This window comes from Taudactylus pleione, unplaced genomic scaffold, assembly GCF_031769625.1.
Source record: "Taudactylus pleione unplaced genomic scaffold, aTauple2 ptg000303l, whole genome shotgun sequence".
Lineage (NCBI taxonomy): Eukaryota > Metazoa > Chordata > Amphibia > Anura > Myobatrachidae > Taudactylus > Taudactylus pleione.
The window spans coordinates 1,910,881-1,929,908 of NW_028284704.1; the positions used below are offsets into that span (position 1 = coordinate 1,910,881).

Below are 19,028 nucleotides of genomic sequence, written 5' to 3' on the forward strand. Positions count from 1 at the left end.
TATACGAGCGTCCAGGAGGACGCTCCATTTTCATGGAGCCCGGCCCTCATTCAGAGCGTGCGCTCTGCTCAGAGCGTACGGCTCTGAATGAGGGCCATAGTTCATAGGTTTAAGATTCTTTAAAATATTCATAAAAGTTTAGTCTGCTCCCATTATAGTCATTTGGCATTCTTTTTCTTAAGACCAGCTTGTCATTCCTTTTAGTACGTCCCCAGGGGACAGCACGGGGAGCAGCACAGAGGACAGCACAGAGGACACAGCACGGGGAGCAGCACAGAGGACAGCACGGGGGAAGGTGGGAGCGTGGGAGAATTTGCTGATACGCGTCCTGATTTGTATTTTGAATCGTTATTATAGCGCCAGTTTCTCAGTTTCGTTTCTCTCTCTGCTCCTCATATCACTGAGACAAGGAGGACCCGCGCCTACACAGTATAGGGGGCAACATGGTCTTCAGTGCCCGGGAAATGAGAGGCTGCAGCAAAGTGCTGAAGATCTTGGACGATAGAGAATTACAGCAATGGGCTATGACTGTCACCAGGCAGGAAAACATGAGGAGGCAAAGAGAAGGTGAGAGGCTGAACTCAAAGCACTTCTGCATACACTGCAGACCCTCCAACATGACCCATTCCATTAGGTACAAAATGCTCTCCTCCTGGACTTCCCTCTTAATGTATGATTGCAGCCACCTGTGCTGAAATACCTGTCTTATCAATTACTTAGTTCAACACAGGTGACAGCAATCATAGATTAGATGGGAAATCCAGGAGCAGAGCATTTTGTACCTAATGGAATGGGTCATGTTGGAGGGTAGGCTAATGTACAGTAACAACATATCCATTATTATAATTGCATGTACTGAGATAGAGGCAGGTATGGAGAGGGAGAGTCTATGCAGGGGTATTTTAAGAAATGAGGGGGCCTGGGTATGCATTTCTTTTTTTGGGCCCCCACCCTCCGGAGATATGGCGCCAACGGCTGTTCAAAAGATTATGGCAAATTTTTAGTCTTAGCTTCTCTACTGCGCATGTGCTGGGTGTAGGATGGGCAGCGTGGCCCCCTTAATTCAGGGGCCCGATGGGTCCGCACATTCTGCACCCATTATTGATACACCACTAATTGATAATTTATCTATCATCTATACCCGGTATTTAGAGAATATTTGTCATCTATCTATCACATATCTATCTATCTATCTATCTATCTATCTATCTATCTATCTATCTATCTATCTCTGTCATATCTATCTATCTATCTATCTATCTATCTATCTATCTATCTATCTATCTATCTATCTATCTATCTATCTATCTATCTCTTTCATATGTTTAGCTAGTATATTGATCAAATGGTTCCATTATATTTAGAGTATTTGGGATATCGATCTTTTAGAAATATTGATCTCTATGTCCGAAACAGGTAAATTTTTGGATTGATATTCAGGAGTATAATGTATGGACATGACCGATCCTGGCATCACGATGTGGGCAACTGTCGCCTCGCCTTGCTCTTCGCTGTTCCTGTTTGCAAATGCGCATGCTTTAACTGCTCTGCGGCTGCCTACAGTATGTGGGACTTTTTCCTTTTTCAAACTGCACATGCGTGAAAATAATGCCTATCCCACAAAACATCGATATTATTTTCACAATTCTATTACTTATTTAATTTAAATATACCGATCCCGCATCGATATGGGGTCTCGCACTGGCTATTCTTAATTTAGAAAATCATGCCCATTTTTTGGACCTCTCTATTTGAATTGCAACACTTTGGTGCCATTTATCATTAAATATTTGCGGCATATTCCCCGAAAGGCAGCCGCATCCCCCATAGCTGCATCCCATAGGATGACGCCAGATTTACCAACATCTGGAATGTGCATTCTGGATATTGGCACCCGCAGCTAAAGCCATCTGAAGATGGCATTAGCCCATTGTGGCCAATGAACTACACATCGCAAAACTTACGGAGACAAGGTTCCTTAGGAACCCTCATTTAGCAATGGCGGCCGTGCATGCGCAGTAGCCCCGACAGCACTCCAGGCACATCGCAGGGAAGGGCTCTTTTCCGTGCCCCTGTCCCTGCATGTGCCGTATGATACACTCCAGCGCTATGATCGCATCTTGCAATGCGATCATGGGCGGTAATATGCCCAGATCGCATTTCAAATGCGATGATTAATAAATGGGCCCCTTTGCATCTAATTGCTTGATATTTTACACTGGCTCAGATGCAATTTTGTTTAAGATATGAATTGTGTAGCTAAAGTGTTGACACAAAGCGGGTAAAGGCAGGGTCGAAACTAGGATTTTTGTCACCAGGGGCAAGACAGTAATTTGGCGCCCCCCTGGTAATTCCCCCTGCAGCAGTGCCCCTATAGTAATGCCCCCTGAGGTAATGCCCCTGTAGTAGTGCCATACTTGCCAACTCTCCCTCATTATCAGGGAGACTCCCTGAAATAGCAGCAATCTCCCTGTCTCCCTGAAGAGTCTACCAGTCTCCCTCATTTCACCTTACCCCCATTATGACACTGTTATATAAAAGAAAAAACAGAGATATATTCATTCAAATGGGATCATTAGTATAATTTCCCTGCATTGGTTATAAGGCACAATGATTCCTATGGTTACATGTATTTTCTGAGAAGTATCAGTGTGTTTTCATCAACAAGTAGATCTTACTAACTGCTTTGGGGCTCATTTTTACATGTGGTTGTAAATCAATTTTTATGACACACCCCTCAGATGTAGCAGTACACGCCCACTTTACCGCCACGCTTATAGGTGCTGCTTTCACAATCTCCCTGAAATGCTTTTTCAAAAGTAGGCAAGTATGAGTAGTGCCCATATGATAATACCCCCATAGTAATGCCCCCATAGCAATGCCCCTGTAGTAGTGTCCATATAGTAATACCCCTGTAGTAGTGCCCATATTGTAATGCCCCCATAGTAATGCCCATATGTTAATACCCGCATAGTAATGCCCCTATAGTGCCCGCCATACAGTAATGCCCCTGCAGTACCCATGCTCCCATATTAATGCCCTTGTGGTAATGCCTCTGTAGTGCCAATGCTTTCATAGTAATGCCTCTGTAGTGCCCATGCTCTCATAGTAATGCCTCTGTAGTGCCCATGCCCCCATAGTAATATCCCTGTAGTACTCATACTGTAATGCTCCTGTAGTGCTCATGCCCCCACAGTAATGCCCCTGTGGTAATGCCTCTGTAGTGCCCATGCCCCAATAGTAATGCACCTGTAGTGCTCATGCCCCATTAGTAATGCCCCTTATTACCCATGCCCCCATAGTAATGCCCCTGTGGTAATGCCCATGCCCCCATAATAATGCCCCTGTAGTGCAGCTTATTAAAAAAAATACTTACCTTGAACCCTGCTCCTGCTTCCAGCGTCGCGTCCGGTCCGCCGGCTGCTCCTCGGAACTATGGGGGAGATGTCATTACGTCTCATTACGTCTCTCCCATAGTGCCCATGGGGAGAGCCGGAAGCTGGAGTTCGGGAGAGAGCTCCAGCTTCTGGCTCCGGCTACACCGCGTTGCTGCAGAGAAGGAGCCGGGCGCCCGCTGGTAATAAATATTACCAGCGGACGTCCGGCTTGGAGCCTCTCTGCAGCGCCAGGCTGGAGGTCACTGGCACCGGGTGCAGCGGCTCACCCGGTGCACGTGCACCTCCAGCCCCCCCTAGTTGCGGCCCTGGTAAAGGTTTTATATATATATATTAAAATCGTCACTGTTTACAATATATTTAAATGCTTGACATACAACACATACTGTATGCTCAGTCAGTGATGTCATTTTTGTTATATCAACTGTGTCTTTGATAAAATTAGCAATTACAGACACAGAGCGAACAAAAAGGATTTACATTCATTATGTTAAAATCCGCCATTGTCTGCCATAAATCCAAGTGGTCGACATTGAACAATGGTGCTGATGCAATTTTGTTTTTGATATGAACTGTATGCTTGATATTTGTTATTAAATACTGACACAGAGTGAACAAAAGAATTATATGTACTAAAGATCCGTGACTGTTAGCAACATACTGTATTTTACAGCTATGATAAATATCTACTACAATGCTGACTCATTATAAACTTGTTTAGGAGCTGTTGTAAAGCTGTATATTATTTTGGATAAACAGTAGGAAGCACAGTCAATATTGGGCCTGATTCAGACCCACTCGCGAGCGGCTGTCCGCTTGCAAGTGGGTCGATGTTCTGGACTGAGCATGCGCCAGACGCGACGAGCGAAGGAAAGTCCTTCGCTCGTTGTGTCTGATCAAAGGGGGCGTGCTGTCGATGTTGATTGACAGCACGCCCCCTTTGGTAGGCGTGCCGGGGGCGTGCCTCCCTGACGGGGGCGTTCCCACGGGAACGCCTCCCGTCAGAAGCCGGCCCACTGACATCACTAGTGATGTCAGTGGGAGTGATTTTGGCTCTGATAGAGCCAAAATCACTCCGGAGCTTGCGGTTGAAAACCTCAACTGCAGGCTCCGGCTCGCAGTTTCGATGGTCGCGATGGTCACGACCATCGCGGCCATCAAACTGCACGCTCGTATAGCCTGTGGGTGGTGACCCACAGCTATACGAGCGTCCAGGAGGACGCTCCATTTTCATGGAGGCCGGCCCTCATTCAGAGCGTGCGCTCTGCTCAGAGCGTACGGCTCTGAATGAGGGCCATTGTCTCCATTGCCTTTGAACTCAGGAGTTTACTGTAAATATTTCTTGTCGCTGCTAGACAAATTTGTTATTGTTTATATCATGACCGCTTATTATAAGTTATATTGTGTTTTTTTCAGGGACGATTCACCGTTTATCTGCGTCTGGGTACCCCGTTATTTTAAATCGAGCGAAATAAAAGATATGTTTTAAACACAACTCTATTCTTTATACACACGAATGTAAAGGAGTGCCCCAAAAAGGAATCACTTTCTGTATTAGCCACTGCTAATGTTTTTCTACTTAGCTGTGTAAAAACTCAAAATATAAACAGGTGACAATCTTATGTAATGCAGAATTGCAGGTTACTCAAAAACATGCTGCTATTTTTTGAAATGTATTGCATTCTTTAAGTTACTGTATTTCCACTGCCACGCCTCTTGTTTTTGCTCGTTGGTACATTTTAATAATGTATCACTTATCCATCCTCTTCTTCCCCTCTCCTGTACTTATATTTTTAGTCTAGAGGTTTTAGAAGAAAAGGCGTATACTTAAAGAAAATCTGTAAATAAAATGATTGTTATATCGGTATGTATATATAAATCATAGAGAATTATACCCATAATAACATTACATTGTATTTTATTTTATTATTTAACATCCAGGACTCATTAATGACATACTAAGTCACAGCGAGAGTGCAGAAGAGCTGTTGATGCGTAGAAAGGTTAATTGTGCCTCCATTAAAAAGTACCTAGTAAAGAATGGTGTCTGGCCTCAGGGGATCACAAAGATTGCACTTGTGCAGACAGCCATGGAACACTGGAGACAACCAGTAAGTGATAGAGAGAGTTGACCTGGAATACTGAGATGTGTGTCTGTGTATTTCCTGATAAATCTCATTTGTTGGGCCTAGATAGCCTACAGCTGCGCAGTATGGCCTGATTCAGAGCCGCACGCACTGCCCATGTTCATGTAGCTGAGTGATTTTTTTTTTGCAACTGCGCAAGCCCGAAAGTTCCTAATAACTCTCATGGCGCATGCGTTACACAGAGAACATGCACAAAGGCGCTGCTGCGATAAAGACATACAGGGCGGTGACTGGGCAGTGGCTAGAATTGCACTCATTCAGTGGGCCTATTTTGGGAGTGTCACAGGCATGCCAATGATAGCAGCTGCATTTGGCATAGTCAGATGGAGAAACTGCACCTGCCATAGGGCTGGTCTAAGTTTCCATGGTGAGACTGATGGTGGCGTATAAGGATGTACCAATCGGTATTTCTGTGTGTACAGATGCTGACAGTGGGCGTCTCAGTTCTTGCACATCCGGATGCACTCGGTTGTACACAAGGGAAGGAGCTTGTAGCAACATTTACATAAGGTCGCAGATGGGAGACCGCCAATAGACGCTGCAGGGTGCACTTCTGCGTCCAAATTTGAATCAAGCCCTAAGTTCAGAACTACAGAACACTGAACATGTGCGGAATCTTGGTGTTGTCCTGGAGAGTGAGTTGAGACTTAGACATCAGGTATCAGCCACAATCATATCCTCATTCTTTCATCTGAGGAACATAGCCAGAATCAAGCACTTAATTCCCTCAGAAGATCTGCCTAGAGTCACACATGCATTTATATCATCATGCCTAGACTACTACAATTGCCTCTAACTGGGTCTCTCAGCAAAATAATTACACCACTTGCAGATGGTACAAAACACAGCTGCCAGGCTATTAACAAACCAGCCCCATTCCAGCCACATAACACCCATTTTCTACTCCCTTCACTGGCTGCCTGTAAGATGGCGGATTGTTTTCAAGATTGACTTACTGACTTTCAAACTCCTATGTGACCAGGGCCCAAGGTACTTGAAGCAGCTTCTGATCCCTTACTTTCCCACTCGATTACTGTGATCTGTAGATGAAGGAATATTAGCAGTACCTAGAATTTCCAGAATACATTTGGGGGTTGAGCTTTCAGCTTTGTGGCTCCAACTCTATGGAACTCGTTTCCCCACACAGTTAGAGAAGCCCCCACTCTAGAATCTTCTAAAGATAGACTCTAGACTTACCTGTTCACCCAAGTATTTCACTAATGTCCTTTGTTAAGCTTGTTTTGTATTTTGTGCTGTAAAGGCAAATGTAAAGCACTTTGGGGTAAATTTACTAAGATTCAAATCTGATCGAGTTTTTTTTTTTTTTAAACTCGATTGGCATTGCCGAAATTCGGGTGATTTGAGGTTCCTGAAACTCACAAATTTACTAAGAAGTGAGTTTAGCTGAGAGTGAGATAGCTGATGGTGAAGCAGATCAAGATATCTCCCCTGAGTAGCACGTTTAGATGAGATTACTCACCCAAGATTGCAGTGTCTTCTCTCTGCCGAACAAGCAGCCTACACATATCAGTGAGTTATGTGAAGGCTGCTTGTGTGTTGTACCTGTAAAGAAAGGGTTAAATGTAAAAAAAAATGACGTAGGATGTCCCCCAAAAGACATTACCAGTCCACGACTGCTAAGCCACTCCTGGCTCCTAAATGTACGGGGGGAAAAATGAGTTGGGTTACACCGTAATTTAGGAACCAGCACCTGTTTAGAAACTAGTCCTGGTTTTAAATATAAGGGGGAAAAATGCGTAAGGGGCCCCCTATATTTAAAACCAGCACTGGACCCAAACTGACCGGGGTGTAATGCCACAGACAGGAGACCCCATCAACGGGTCTCCATGCCAAAGCATTCGCACCCCAAGCCGGGGATCTCAGGGGAGGTGGGGTCCCCCCTCTCCTGAAACCCCAGGCTTAGGCTGATGCCCGGGGGTCTTCTCCACACCCCTGGGCTGTGGGTATGGGGGTAGTAATGGTGGAAGTAGTTCAAAACTATGCTATTTTTCTGTGGAACTACAGGTGCCAGCATGCCTGCCCTTTGGCACTTGTGGAACTACAAGTGCCAGCAGGCAGCCGGCACCTGTACCCCCAATGTAAAATAAATAGATTAAAAAACACAGTACACACACCATCTAAAGTACAACTTTATTACATACCTACCTACCTCACTTACCTGCTGCCAGATGTTCACGTCCACTTGTCTCGTAGAATCCACTGGGAGTACCTGAAAAAAAAACAATACTCACCTCCTTCCTGGCTCCGGCCTCTGTAGCATCCCTGGGTTTTGGCAAAAAATAAAAAACGCAACCCGGACCAGATACTTACATTAGCGGTGTATGTGTGTGACCACAGGAATCGGTATGATTTACCGCCGGACGCATGGAATCCCTGCAGCAATGGAAATCCCGATCGTCCTCAGGTAAGTATTAGTTAACCTAATTCTACCCCCTATCCCTAACCCTCCCTTAGGGGTGCCTAACCCTATCCTCCCCAGCCAATACCTAACCCTAATCCCCCCGCTAAGGTCGTAAACCTAACCCCCCCTTCCCCGCTGCCTAAACCTAAGTCCCCCGGGGGGTGCCTAACCCTAACTTCCCCCCGGGGGTGCCTAACCCTAACCCCCCCTTCCCCTAGCCTAAACCTAAGTCCCCCCCGGGAACCCTAACCCTCTCCCGCCCCCCCCCCCCGCGGCTATCAGAGCTTGGTGCCCGGCATCCCTTTGATCAGAATGTCGGGCTCCCGGCGTATGTCTAATGGCAGGCGTCTGCATATCGACGCCTGTCTTTAGACCATTGCCGGGATATGACAGTCGTGAAGCCAGCTGTCGGGATTAAGTCCACCGGCTTCCCGAATGCATACCGTGACCACATACACCGCTAACCAGCCCCTGACTGCTCAGTGTGAACTGTCAAGAGCTGGCAGCCAATCAGCGGCCCTTTAACTGTAGAGTGGCTGCTGATTGGCTCCGGCTCCTATGGATTGAAACAAAAAAAAGCAACCGCACTAGTCTTGTGATATACCCTCTAAAAATTACTGTTTATAGCTTCTTTATTACTAATTGGAGGGGTGCTACCCACTATTGGTTATACATCTAATATAAGGAGAAAAGATAGTTGTATGGTGCACAAATCATAATAATATATAAGTTCATAAAATTTAATTTTTATTAATTCCAAATAAAACAAAGTAGTTCCAACATTATGGTGAAATAGTTTCATTGTTTTAAATTTTAATGATAATATGTGTCAAAGTTTGTGTATTTAGATGAAACAGAGATTTTAATTTATAAATTGCAGTAATTTTTCATAAATCAGAAAATATCCATTTCCCATTACATTAAAGCAACTGTTTCAAAATACTGCAGGAATACTTTTGGAATTTTGCTGTAGTTACACTGTCCTTATTCCATCTGGTATTTAATTTATATTGGTTACAGTGTAATTACCAGTCAATTGACTAACATAAATAATCTCTGTTTTCTTATTTAGACTGCTAAAATTGGTATGCACTTTATTTCTTATACCGTGAGAACAAAATGTATATTAAACAACATATACATTATCTGTGTCTATTAAATATATTTAAAAAATTGAGCACAAAAAAGGTGACCCTCGTCACTAGGACAAATTATTCTGCTAATTCAGTATATGCACAACAAAATAGTTTGAGTGCTTGCTTGTCACTTGTTAATCCAAGGAGAGATCCATTGGATTAAAATGGAGTATCCTGGATTTAGGCAAAGATAACTAGTTATATTGTTGCAATATCTCTAAATAGCAATTATTATGCTATATAGTTACAATTCTACAGTGTGCTAATACATAGCAGTGCAAAGTATCAGCTACTGGTTAGCCGTTTTCAGGATTAGTTCTCTCCTCTCCTTCAATAATTTAGAAGTCTGTGAGGGGTATTCAATATGAAACGTTAACTTCACTGTCTAAGTTAATGTTTCATATCGGAGTTTTTACCTGCGTTAAAGTATCGGGCGCGCTCCCGCTTATCCCCGTATTCAATATAAAATTAACGAAAACGGGAACCTCCGAAGTTGGATTTGCGTCAAGTTACGAATTTTTCCTTAAAAAAATTGTAAGACCCCCCTAAAGTTGTAAAAACATGGGGGATCACTATGGGTACCCCCGTTTTAGCCTTTAAATGAAAGTCGGGGATTTAAATAGCCGCAGCAGGTGTTTTTTTTCCGACATTGAAGAAGTTGCAGAAGAGCACTTAGGTTATTTTTTACATTTTTTTAAGTGGTCCCATCAAATTTGGGGTACATGAAAATGGGTACTAACATATTTTTAAGTCCCTAAAGTAAATTCTTAAAAATTCTGCATTAGTGCACCTGCCGCTATAAATCTATTCTAGAAAACATCTGCCGCATACATGCAGAATAGCCCTGAACCTATTTCCATATTGTTATACAATTTTTTCCATATTTTTTTTACCCCAATTTTTAAATTCATTTTTTGGGGTGTCCCTATTTTTTTAAAAAACTTTTTTTGACACAGTTCTTTTTTAAATGTCATTCCCAGGGGTGCAGGATATTTTTTTTAAGCCTGCACCCCTAAACCCCAATTCTGCACTTTTTTTCGACACCTATTCAATGGTGAAAAGTTATCCCCGTTTTTTATCAGACTTTTCAAAAATGCGATAAGTCTTTGAAATTCAATACGGTGTAAAAGTAAAACCTGCGATAATGATGTCATACCTCCGATATTAACGCAAAAACGATGTTATCGCTCCCATATTGAATACCCCTGTGTGTCAAAAATGTGCATTCAATTAATTAAAAGTATAAGTATTTATCAATATAAATAATTCACATAAGTGCTCATTAGCATGTGTTATTTATTTTGCACATGCAGATTTCCTGACCTTCAATATTAGTCTGAATAATGGTAATGTTCATACATTTTTAGCAAGTCAGCTAATTATCCTATAATTATTAATCTCAAGTTTAGATATTAGTCTATCATTACTGCATTAAATATATTTAATGGACTCAGATAATATCTTGTTTTTAGTATGTTCGCATACTTTATTGCGATACAGTAATTCAGTGGCATCTCTCACCTCACTACCTCTGCAGGTTACAGATATACCTAGTGAATTTATCTCTTCATATTCTCAGCCTCACCAGTGTCCCTCTTCGGTCACCTTGTGCTAAACTAGAGGACCATGATTTGCAGACTCCAGGAAGTGAAGCGCATCCTTGCGGCAATTCTTGGTGAACGCTGGGAAGCTAATTAGCCTATGGGTGGTCATACCACCCGCAGGAGACTGATCAGAATCAGCAGACTCACTGTCATGATAGAGACAGTCAGATGGAGATCAGAGAGACCGAGAGAGACCAAGGTGTGGATTGATGAAGTGCTTTGAATATAAGGGTGAGAAGATTAAAATGGATTCTGTAGGGGAAGGGGAGCGAGTGAAGGAGTTCATGTAGAGGGATTGAATCATTGCAATGGGATAGGAAGGTAAGACAAGCTAGAACATTGAGGATAGATGTAAGAGTGGAGAGTTGGGATAGAAGAAGGCCAGAGAGTAGAAGGTCGCAGCAGCCTTTCTGGTCCTTACTTCACAAACTACACCTCTTATCGGGAGAGCTGTCCTTTGTGATTTTAGCCGCAATTGTCCAAGCATAAGGTGTTAATAAATGCTGCTTGTGATCAGTGGCCGGATGCTTTTATATGCAAAATAACATGCTTTATTCATCCCATCCCCACAGTGCTTTAATGTTCCCTCAAATGTCATTCACAAGGGCATACCAGAAATCTACGTTATTCCTTCTCACTCTTCTTCCCCTCTTCAAATCACCCCCTTGCTCCAATCCCTTCTCTTCAGAATGTAAGTTCTCATTCCTCTTGTGTAATCTCTCTACCCTCTCTTACCCCTTGTTTACCACTTTTCCTTCAGCTCCATTGATATCCTTGTAATTGTCTTCTGTAAGTTTGTGTAATTATGCATGTCCTCTTTGTACTGCTACTCCATGCGTTACCTTATTATTATTATTATTATTATTATTACCAGTTATTTGTATAGCGAGCACATATTCCGCAGCATTTTACAGAGAATATTTTACCATTCTCATCAGTCCATGCCCCAGTGGAGCTTCCAATTTATGATCCCTACCACATGTACACGCACTTACACACTAGGGTTATTTTTTTTTTGTTGGGAGTCAATTAACCTACCATTATATTTTTGGGGTGTGGGAGGAAACTGGAGTACCCGAGGGAAACCCACGCAAGTACAGGGAGAATATACAAACGCCACACAGTTAGGGCCGTGGTGGGAATTGAACCCACGACCTCAGTGCTGTGAGGCAGTAATGCTAACCATTACACCGTCTGTGCTGCCCTTATAAATAAATGCTGATAATAATGTGCCAATCTTTGCATATGATGAATTTTATTTTTATTTTGTTGTGAGGATTGAGATTTTGTTCAACAAAGGATATAAAGTTGTTAAAATTGTACATATTTTTGTGCTGTCTTGTTCCCAGTGGAACGAGATAAGGTTCTTGGATACAGAAGGTTAATTAAGCCACACAAACCAGTATCTTGAAAAAAGATATAATTTATTACAACAAATAACAAGATATGGAAGAATAATAGTTACTTAGCTTCGGAATATAAATGGTAACATGATCCAGGAGCCTCGTCTCTCAGAATGGAGCGCTGGAATGAACAATATCCTGGCCACCAAATGCAGTCTTGGTCCAGGCTTACGGCAGGCCACTGGAAGCTTCTTTGTTCTTCGTTTATATAGTATCCTACTTGCATACCCATCTAACTCTTACTAATATGGGCATAAACCTACTTCAAACTACTTTATTGGTTAACTACTGATAAGGACTTCTTAAAATTTAACACAAGCGTACATCGCAGTAGACAACGCCTTGTGGATTTATGGCCTGTCTGCTTTCCACATTCCTGTACTATTTCATGCCTGATACACCACTTCATGTCTGATACACACATAAGAACCATAAATAGAAATGGCTGTCAGTAGCCATTTTGCTATCCCAATACAATCCACCCTTGGGCTTATGGTGTGGAAGACATGTATATCATGTTCTCATAGGAATCTTTCCTCCTAATCGGCATCAATTTAACAGAATCCAGCATGTTACAACATTTCCCTGCACCAAGAAATAATACCTTGACCCCAAGATACATACATATTATAATCATTATTTCATAAATAAGCATATGCAGTAAACCAGTGAACCAACCCCCTATTCCTGAACAGGGTTGAACCACTGTAACCAACTTTCCTCATAATACTGTTTTAAAGGCCGCACTGCTCTCTTGGTTAACAAATGATGTGGAATCTGCTTGGTATAACTTGATTCCCATCTGTAAAGATTGTGTTGGGTATCAAACGTCCCAATGTACAATTACCAAATCCCCAATAAGGCAACCATTTGTAGGCCTTTCTCCCACAAAGGTAATTCACATCATCTGGAAGAATATATGGAATTTTAGCCACCACAGTGTATGCAATGGCCAAAAGATCTCTGCTCTTATCAGGATCAAGTGTTAATTGCATCATGTCTGGGGTATCACTACAATTAAGTGTAATGTTTAACAGAGCCCGCCATTCCCTGGCAACATCAACCAATTGAGCTCCTAAATCCCATATTTGAAATATCGTCCTACCCACCATGCACTCAAACATAAACAATCCCCTTTTATATGTGAATATTCTAATAAAACAGTGAATAATACATATGATTATATCAAATATATCAGCTACTTATAAGATAATTAATATCAGTAAAGTAAAGCAAAGTTCAGTTCAGTTCAATGAAATCTTGAAAAAGTCTTGAGAATATTGGTGAATGTGGATCCAACCAATATAAGGCTCAAGTTCAGTCTTGCACAATACACATAGATGTATGTAATGGCTGTGCTGTCAGATCTTATAACTCTGTTGTCGTCCTGGACTCTCTCTCCTGTATAAGAAATCACTTTCTGGCCATCGTCATCTCAGGCACGCCAGCGCTGTTCTCTCACCTCCAGCGACGATCCAACTAGCAACCTGTTGGCTTAAACAAATAAACAGTGTGAGATAAACCATAACAACAAAATAAAATAAGCATTTACTTATCCTGCTGCAATTATCTCTTACACCTGTCTCTATTCTCTTCCTACTAAACATTTCTTAACAACCTTATCATAAGTGTTTGTGTCTGTGCACCAGATATCTTACTTTTAAAAGTTCAACCTTTTACCACCCTCCGGTTATCAAAATACATATGTATACATATACATCCTGCTCTAAAAACCCCAACATTGTATATATATGTGAACATTTCTGTTTCCTAAGCAACACATTCACTCATTCAATCATACTGATGTCAGTTTTGTGAATGGTATGAAGCATAGAAAACCCAATATACTCCATGTTGTTTCTGTAAAATGGGTGTCTTTGTCTGCTTGAATCTTCTTGGACATCCCATAATATCAACAAATCAGTCTGTGTCACATCTTCAGGAAATTCTCTTATCTTGTATCGCTCTGCTTAAGACAACTTCACTCCTGAATGACAGTGTTTTGTAGCTGTTCAGTACAACACTCGTTCTCCATCTTCTTGGTGGCAAACGATGAATTCAAATTGCCAGACTTGTACAGTCATTATTTCACAGTATATGAGGCCTTTATCAGTAGCAAGCAAGGTAGGCCACATGTCCAGCTGTTGGCAAATGTAACAGGTTTTTGCAAAGTCTCTGACTATGGTTTGGATATAAGGAATCCCTTTGATTTGAGCTTGCTCGAATGCAGCTTCAGCTCCGTCATGGCTTAACAGTTCTCCTAGCATATTCAGTGCTGTCTTTACGATGAATTGCACACCATGTTCTCTGCTCAGATCACTTGTGCACACACCATTGAAGCTGTAGGTGTGTGTATCAGCATGTCCCATATCGATCTTCCAGCTTTGGACAGCAGCACATATAGACTTTGTGTCAAATGTCCATTTCTCAGTGTGAAGACTTACAGGGCATCCAGTCTTGTCAGTGACTTGAAAAACAGTCATAAATGCAACAAGTTCGCTAGCCCCTTCTTCTGGCTGTCTGCTGTCAGCTTGTAAAGATAGCTGCTTTGCTTCAGCAAAAATCCACAACAATCCTGTGTGGGTGCAGGTAGCACCATAGTACATGAACCAATAATTCTCTCTGTCTTGGAAATCTTCCCACCACCGTGGAGCTGCGATCATAAAGAAATCCAGTATGGACAGTTCAAACATTGGTTTAAATTTCACTCGGCCAGCAAGTAGTGCTTTGATCTCCTCAATTAGCATGAGAGTTTCTGCCGTTGTCGTTAGCAACTGTGTGTCTTTCAGTTGCTTCAAAACCTTTGGCTGGTAAGGCTTTGTAAGGAAATACACTGGGATGCGAATTTCATTACCAAACACAAAATCTGCACCTTTGTCACTACACAAACCCACAGTCAGTGTGTCTGTACTGCATGTATGCCCCTTGTGGTTAGTCAGTGTGTCTGTACTGCATGTATGCCCCTTGTGGTTGGTCAGTGTGTACCCACCAACCCCTCCTTCACAATGAGCAAGTGAACCATGAACATCATTTGCAATGGATGTTTCATCAGAAAACATCTTGTTCACTTTTTGCATTATTAAATTCAACAATGACACGTTGATCATGCCATGTAAATTTAATGTTATCATGGGGGAAGTCTTCAGTCTCAGGGGCATGGACATTTACTGAAATCCCTTCTATCTTCCACCCCTTGCATTTTGTCTCATTGGGCAAGGCAAAAGGCATTATCACCACCCCTTCACTCAGCGACACCCCTTCGAATGGCCATGCAGACATATCCTCTTTTTCAATCATTTCAAAATGCATTGCAAACGGGACAGTCAAGGGCAAGTCAGACATACCATCATTCACCTCAACTGTATCACTAACCAATGGCATGTTATCAGAAACCTCATCTGCATTCAATTTTGATTCTGATTTTTGGACATATTCTTTGCATTCATGGATTTCAACATTTTGTTCACATGTTGTCAAATCATCAGAAATTTTAATCACACAATCACTGCTCTGATCAAATATATTTTCTGTAGTGTGAATACATTGTTTAATTTCTGTTTCAAGTTCTTTCTGCGTAACTTCACACACTTCTCTTTGTATTTCAAACTCACTAATTTCTACACTTTCTGTGTGTAATAAATCAGCACTTATTTCTGCGCTAGCTGACATCTCAGCTCTTACTTTCGAGGATTCACTCCACCTCCCAATGGAATTTCTGGGACAATGTGAATTCAGTCTTACTCTCTCTGTCTGTGAGAGAGGCTTTCTTATCACTGCATTCTTCTCAACAGATTTTACACTTCTTTCAAGATAAATTGGTCTACGCAAAATTTCACTACTTTTACTCTTAACAATACCAGGCAGTGAAAAACCAACATTATGCTTTTTCTGGAAATAAGCCAGCTGAATTCCCAATTCATTTTTCAACATATTTGCAAATTTCTTAAAAATCTTAAAATGCATTATTCTTGTTTGTTTCAACAACACAAACACAAAGACAGTAAACAGACAACATACAGATATACTGTGACGTACAGTATACACTCTGTGACTGATCAGGTCACACCTCCCTCATTCACTTATGAGACAGAGGATTTTTTACATGGGTTTGCACAACCCTGCATTTGCACAACACTACGTTTGCACAGCAATGCTAAAACAATCGACTGCACATTCCAAGCAGATTTATGACTATTAACTCTCTGCATCCCACTTCTGACACCACTTTAATGTTCCCGGCGGAACGAGATAAGGTTCTTGGATACAGAAGGTTAATTAAGCCACACAAACCAGTATCTTGAAAAAAGATATAATTTATTACAACAAATAACAAGATATGGAAGAATAATAGTTACTTAGCTTCGGAATATAAATGGTAACATGATCCAGGAGCCTTGTCTCTCAGAATGGAGAGCTGGAATGAACAATATCCTGGCCACCAATTGCAGTCTTGGTCCAGGCTTACGGCAGGCCACTGGAAGCTTCTTTGTTCTTCATTTATATAGTATCCTACTTGCATACCCATCTAGCTCTTACTAATATGGGCATAAACCTACTTCAAACTACTTTATTGGTTAACTACTGATAAGGCCTTCTTAAAATTTAATGCAAGCGTACATCGCAGTAGACAACGCCTTGTGGATTTATGGCCTGTCTGCTTTCCACATTCCTGTACCATTTCATGCCTGATACACCACTTCATGTCTGATACACACATAAGAACCATAAATAGAAATGGCTGTCAGTAGCCATTTTGCTATCCCAATACATGTCTTTGTAGAGGAATAGTGTACCACGTTCACATGCTCAACGCACAGATCAAGTCCAAAATGCGAGATTGGGAAATGGGAGCCAAGGACCGGCAAACAACCAACCGGAACTATCCACATCTGCCCCTCAACTCTGTAGCAGCCACCAGCTAGAAGATGAACACCGCCAGGAAAGGTGGGCATGCCACTGTAACTAATGTGTATAGTATAACGCAGATATATGTCGATAGTTCAACAGATTCCGAAGGGAATACCGTGTTTAAAAGTATAGAAAAAGGGTAGCTGATAGAGATGTCCTGTCAACACAGATTTCACAGTGCTGGGAAGGGGGACTAGCTTGAATGTGAGCTGGGCTCATTACCAATGCACACAGGTAGACATCTTATGAAAAATATAGCAAGAGGCAAGTAAGTACATGGGACCCGATTCAGCAGCAAATGCAATCGCAACTGCAATCGCCTACCGATCGCAGTTGCTAAAATATGCTAATGCCAGCCAGCGCACAGCCGACATAAAGCCCGCCCCCTGCTGCTTTCTCATATCTGTCCAATGTCACTCTTCTGCGTAAACATCGGTACCATCGACATACAATGGCCAGTCACAAGGCACTTACAACACGTCTGACCAGCTGCAGACACTGCAAGTATCCTCGCACGCAGAGAGCTCTCATGCTACGTATGCACTCGCAGTGGCTAATTTATGCACGTCCATGAAACGAGCTGGTGAAGAAATCCTACAGAACATGATCATCCAAAGCCAGTGTCAGCACCACCTTGGCAGGCATGACATTTTTCTCAAAAGTTCAGGGTGATGGGGACATCACACAGGTTTCATAGTGCACGCCACATGCTAATGGTCAAGTTGAAGAAAAGTAACCAGACCCAGACAGTAATATTAAAAAGGTTAGAGGTAATAGTGGTTCTTGCCATGCCAATGTAGAGCTGTGAAGGGCTGGCAAAACTATTTAAAGCAGCATTCACAATTCACAGTGGCACTGTGGAGCTCCCGGCCAGTGATCCACCTGCTGTACAGTGATCAAAGGGCAGAGCTGGAGAAAGGGGATGCATGGCCTGGCCAATTAAATAGCCAAGCACAGCATGCTAGCAAGACATGCAGAGAATTAGGATTGGCCCAAACTCATGAAATTCACAAGTGAAAGAGACAAGGTTAGGTCATTGTTTGGTTATATGTTTATGTGTTTAACTCCTTTGTATTCTCTACCTAGAATTGGGATACAGCCAGGTGCAAACATTTTATAAACTGGCACGTCTAGGAGAACAGTACACAGACTTGTACCCTGAGAGAAATTGTGCACGCTTGATTGCAGCTTCAACATTTGGGTTACAAGAAATCAACACCAACGGGGTAAACTGGAGAGTAACATGGGGGACAGAACACACCCCAGTTTTCCTGACATATTAAATATTTTTAAATAAAGCTGTGTGTGTTTTTCCATACTAAGCCTGTGTATAATTTGTTCAAGTATGACATGGTCATGGGCATCAACTACTTTGTTTCAAACTCTTTTTATTGAATCCGATGGTTATGTCAACCATACTAGTAGTTCCATTGCAGATGTGTCTTCATAGGGTGTGATGCAAAAGGTCAACACTGAAAATGTCGACAATCATTCGGTCGACACCAGAATATCGACATAGAAGAAGGTAGACATGACAAAAGGATGGCCGTACAGAAGGTCGACAGGTACAAAAGGTCGACTGATACATAAGATCGACATAGATATGGTCTACACATTTTTTTTGTTTGTTTTTCTAACCCTAATCTTCACTCTAAACCCAACCCTCCCCTTGGTGCCTAAACCTAACCATTCAGTAAGTACCTAAACCTAACCATCCCTTCTGCAGCCTAACCCTAACCCTCCGGTAAATGTCTAGCCCTAACAAAAAAAGAAAAAATAGATGTGTCGACCATTTCCTTGTTGACCTTTTGAAAATGTAGACCTTTTGTACCTGTCCACCTTCTGTACTGTCAACCTTTTGTCATGTCTACCTTCTTCCATGTCGACTTTCTGGTTGTTGATCTTTTCATTGTCGGCCTTCCGAATGTTCTCATTTGCCCTTAGTTTTTGTGCCATATGGCGTGTGATGCATGGCGTGACTTAGAATCTCCGCCACGCGTAGCTATACCCTTC

The 19,028-nt window shown here is 42.1% G+C and overlaps 1 protein-coding gene across 1 annotated transcript; it reads left to right on the top strand.

Moving 5' to 3' along the window:
- Positions 1-443: 443 nt before the first annotated feature.
- Positions 444-18,135, top strand: LOC148511596 (uncharacterized protein C3orf38-like). The gene is made up of 4 exons (XM_088442035.1): positions 444-567; positions 5,337-5,506; positions 16,888-17,051; positions 18,102-18,135. Exons 1-4 carry the CDS (start codon positions 444-446, stop codon positions 18,133-18,135), a joined length of 492 nt encoding a protein of 163 aa, XP_088298161.1.
- The last annotated feature ends 893 nt before the right edge of the window (positions 18,136-19,028 follow it).

Coding starts and splice junctions, on each gene's coding strand:
- LOC148511596 (XM_088442035.1), top strand. CDS start 444: ATGGTCTTCAGTGCCCGGGAAATGAGAGGCTGCAGCAAAGTGCTGAAG. Junction 5,507..16,887: donor TGGAACACTGGAGACAACCA/GTAAGTGATAGA, acceptor ATGTCTTTGTAG/AGGAATAGTGTACCACGTTC. Junction 17,052..18,101: donor GATGAACACCGCCAGGAAAG/GTGGGCATGCCA, acceptor TTCTCTACCTAG/AATTGGGATACAGCCAGGTG.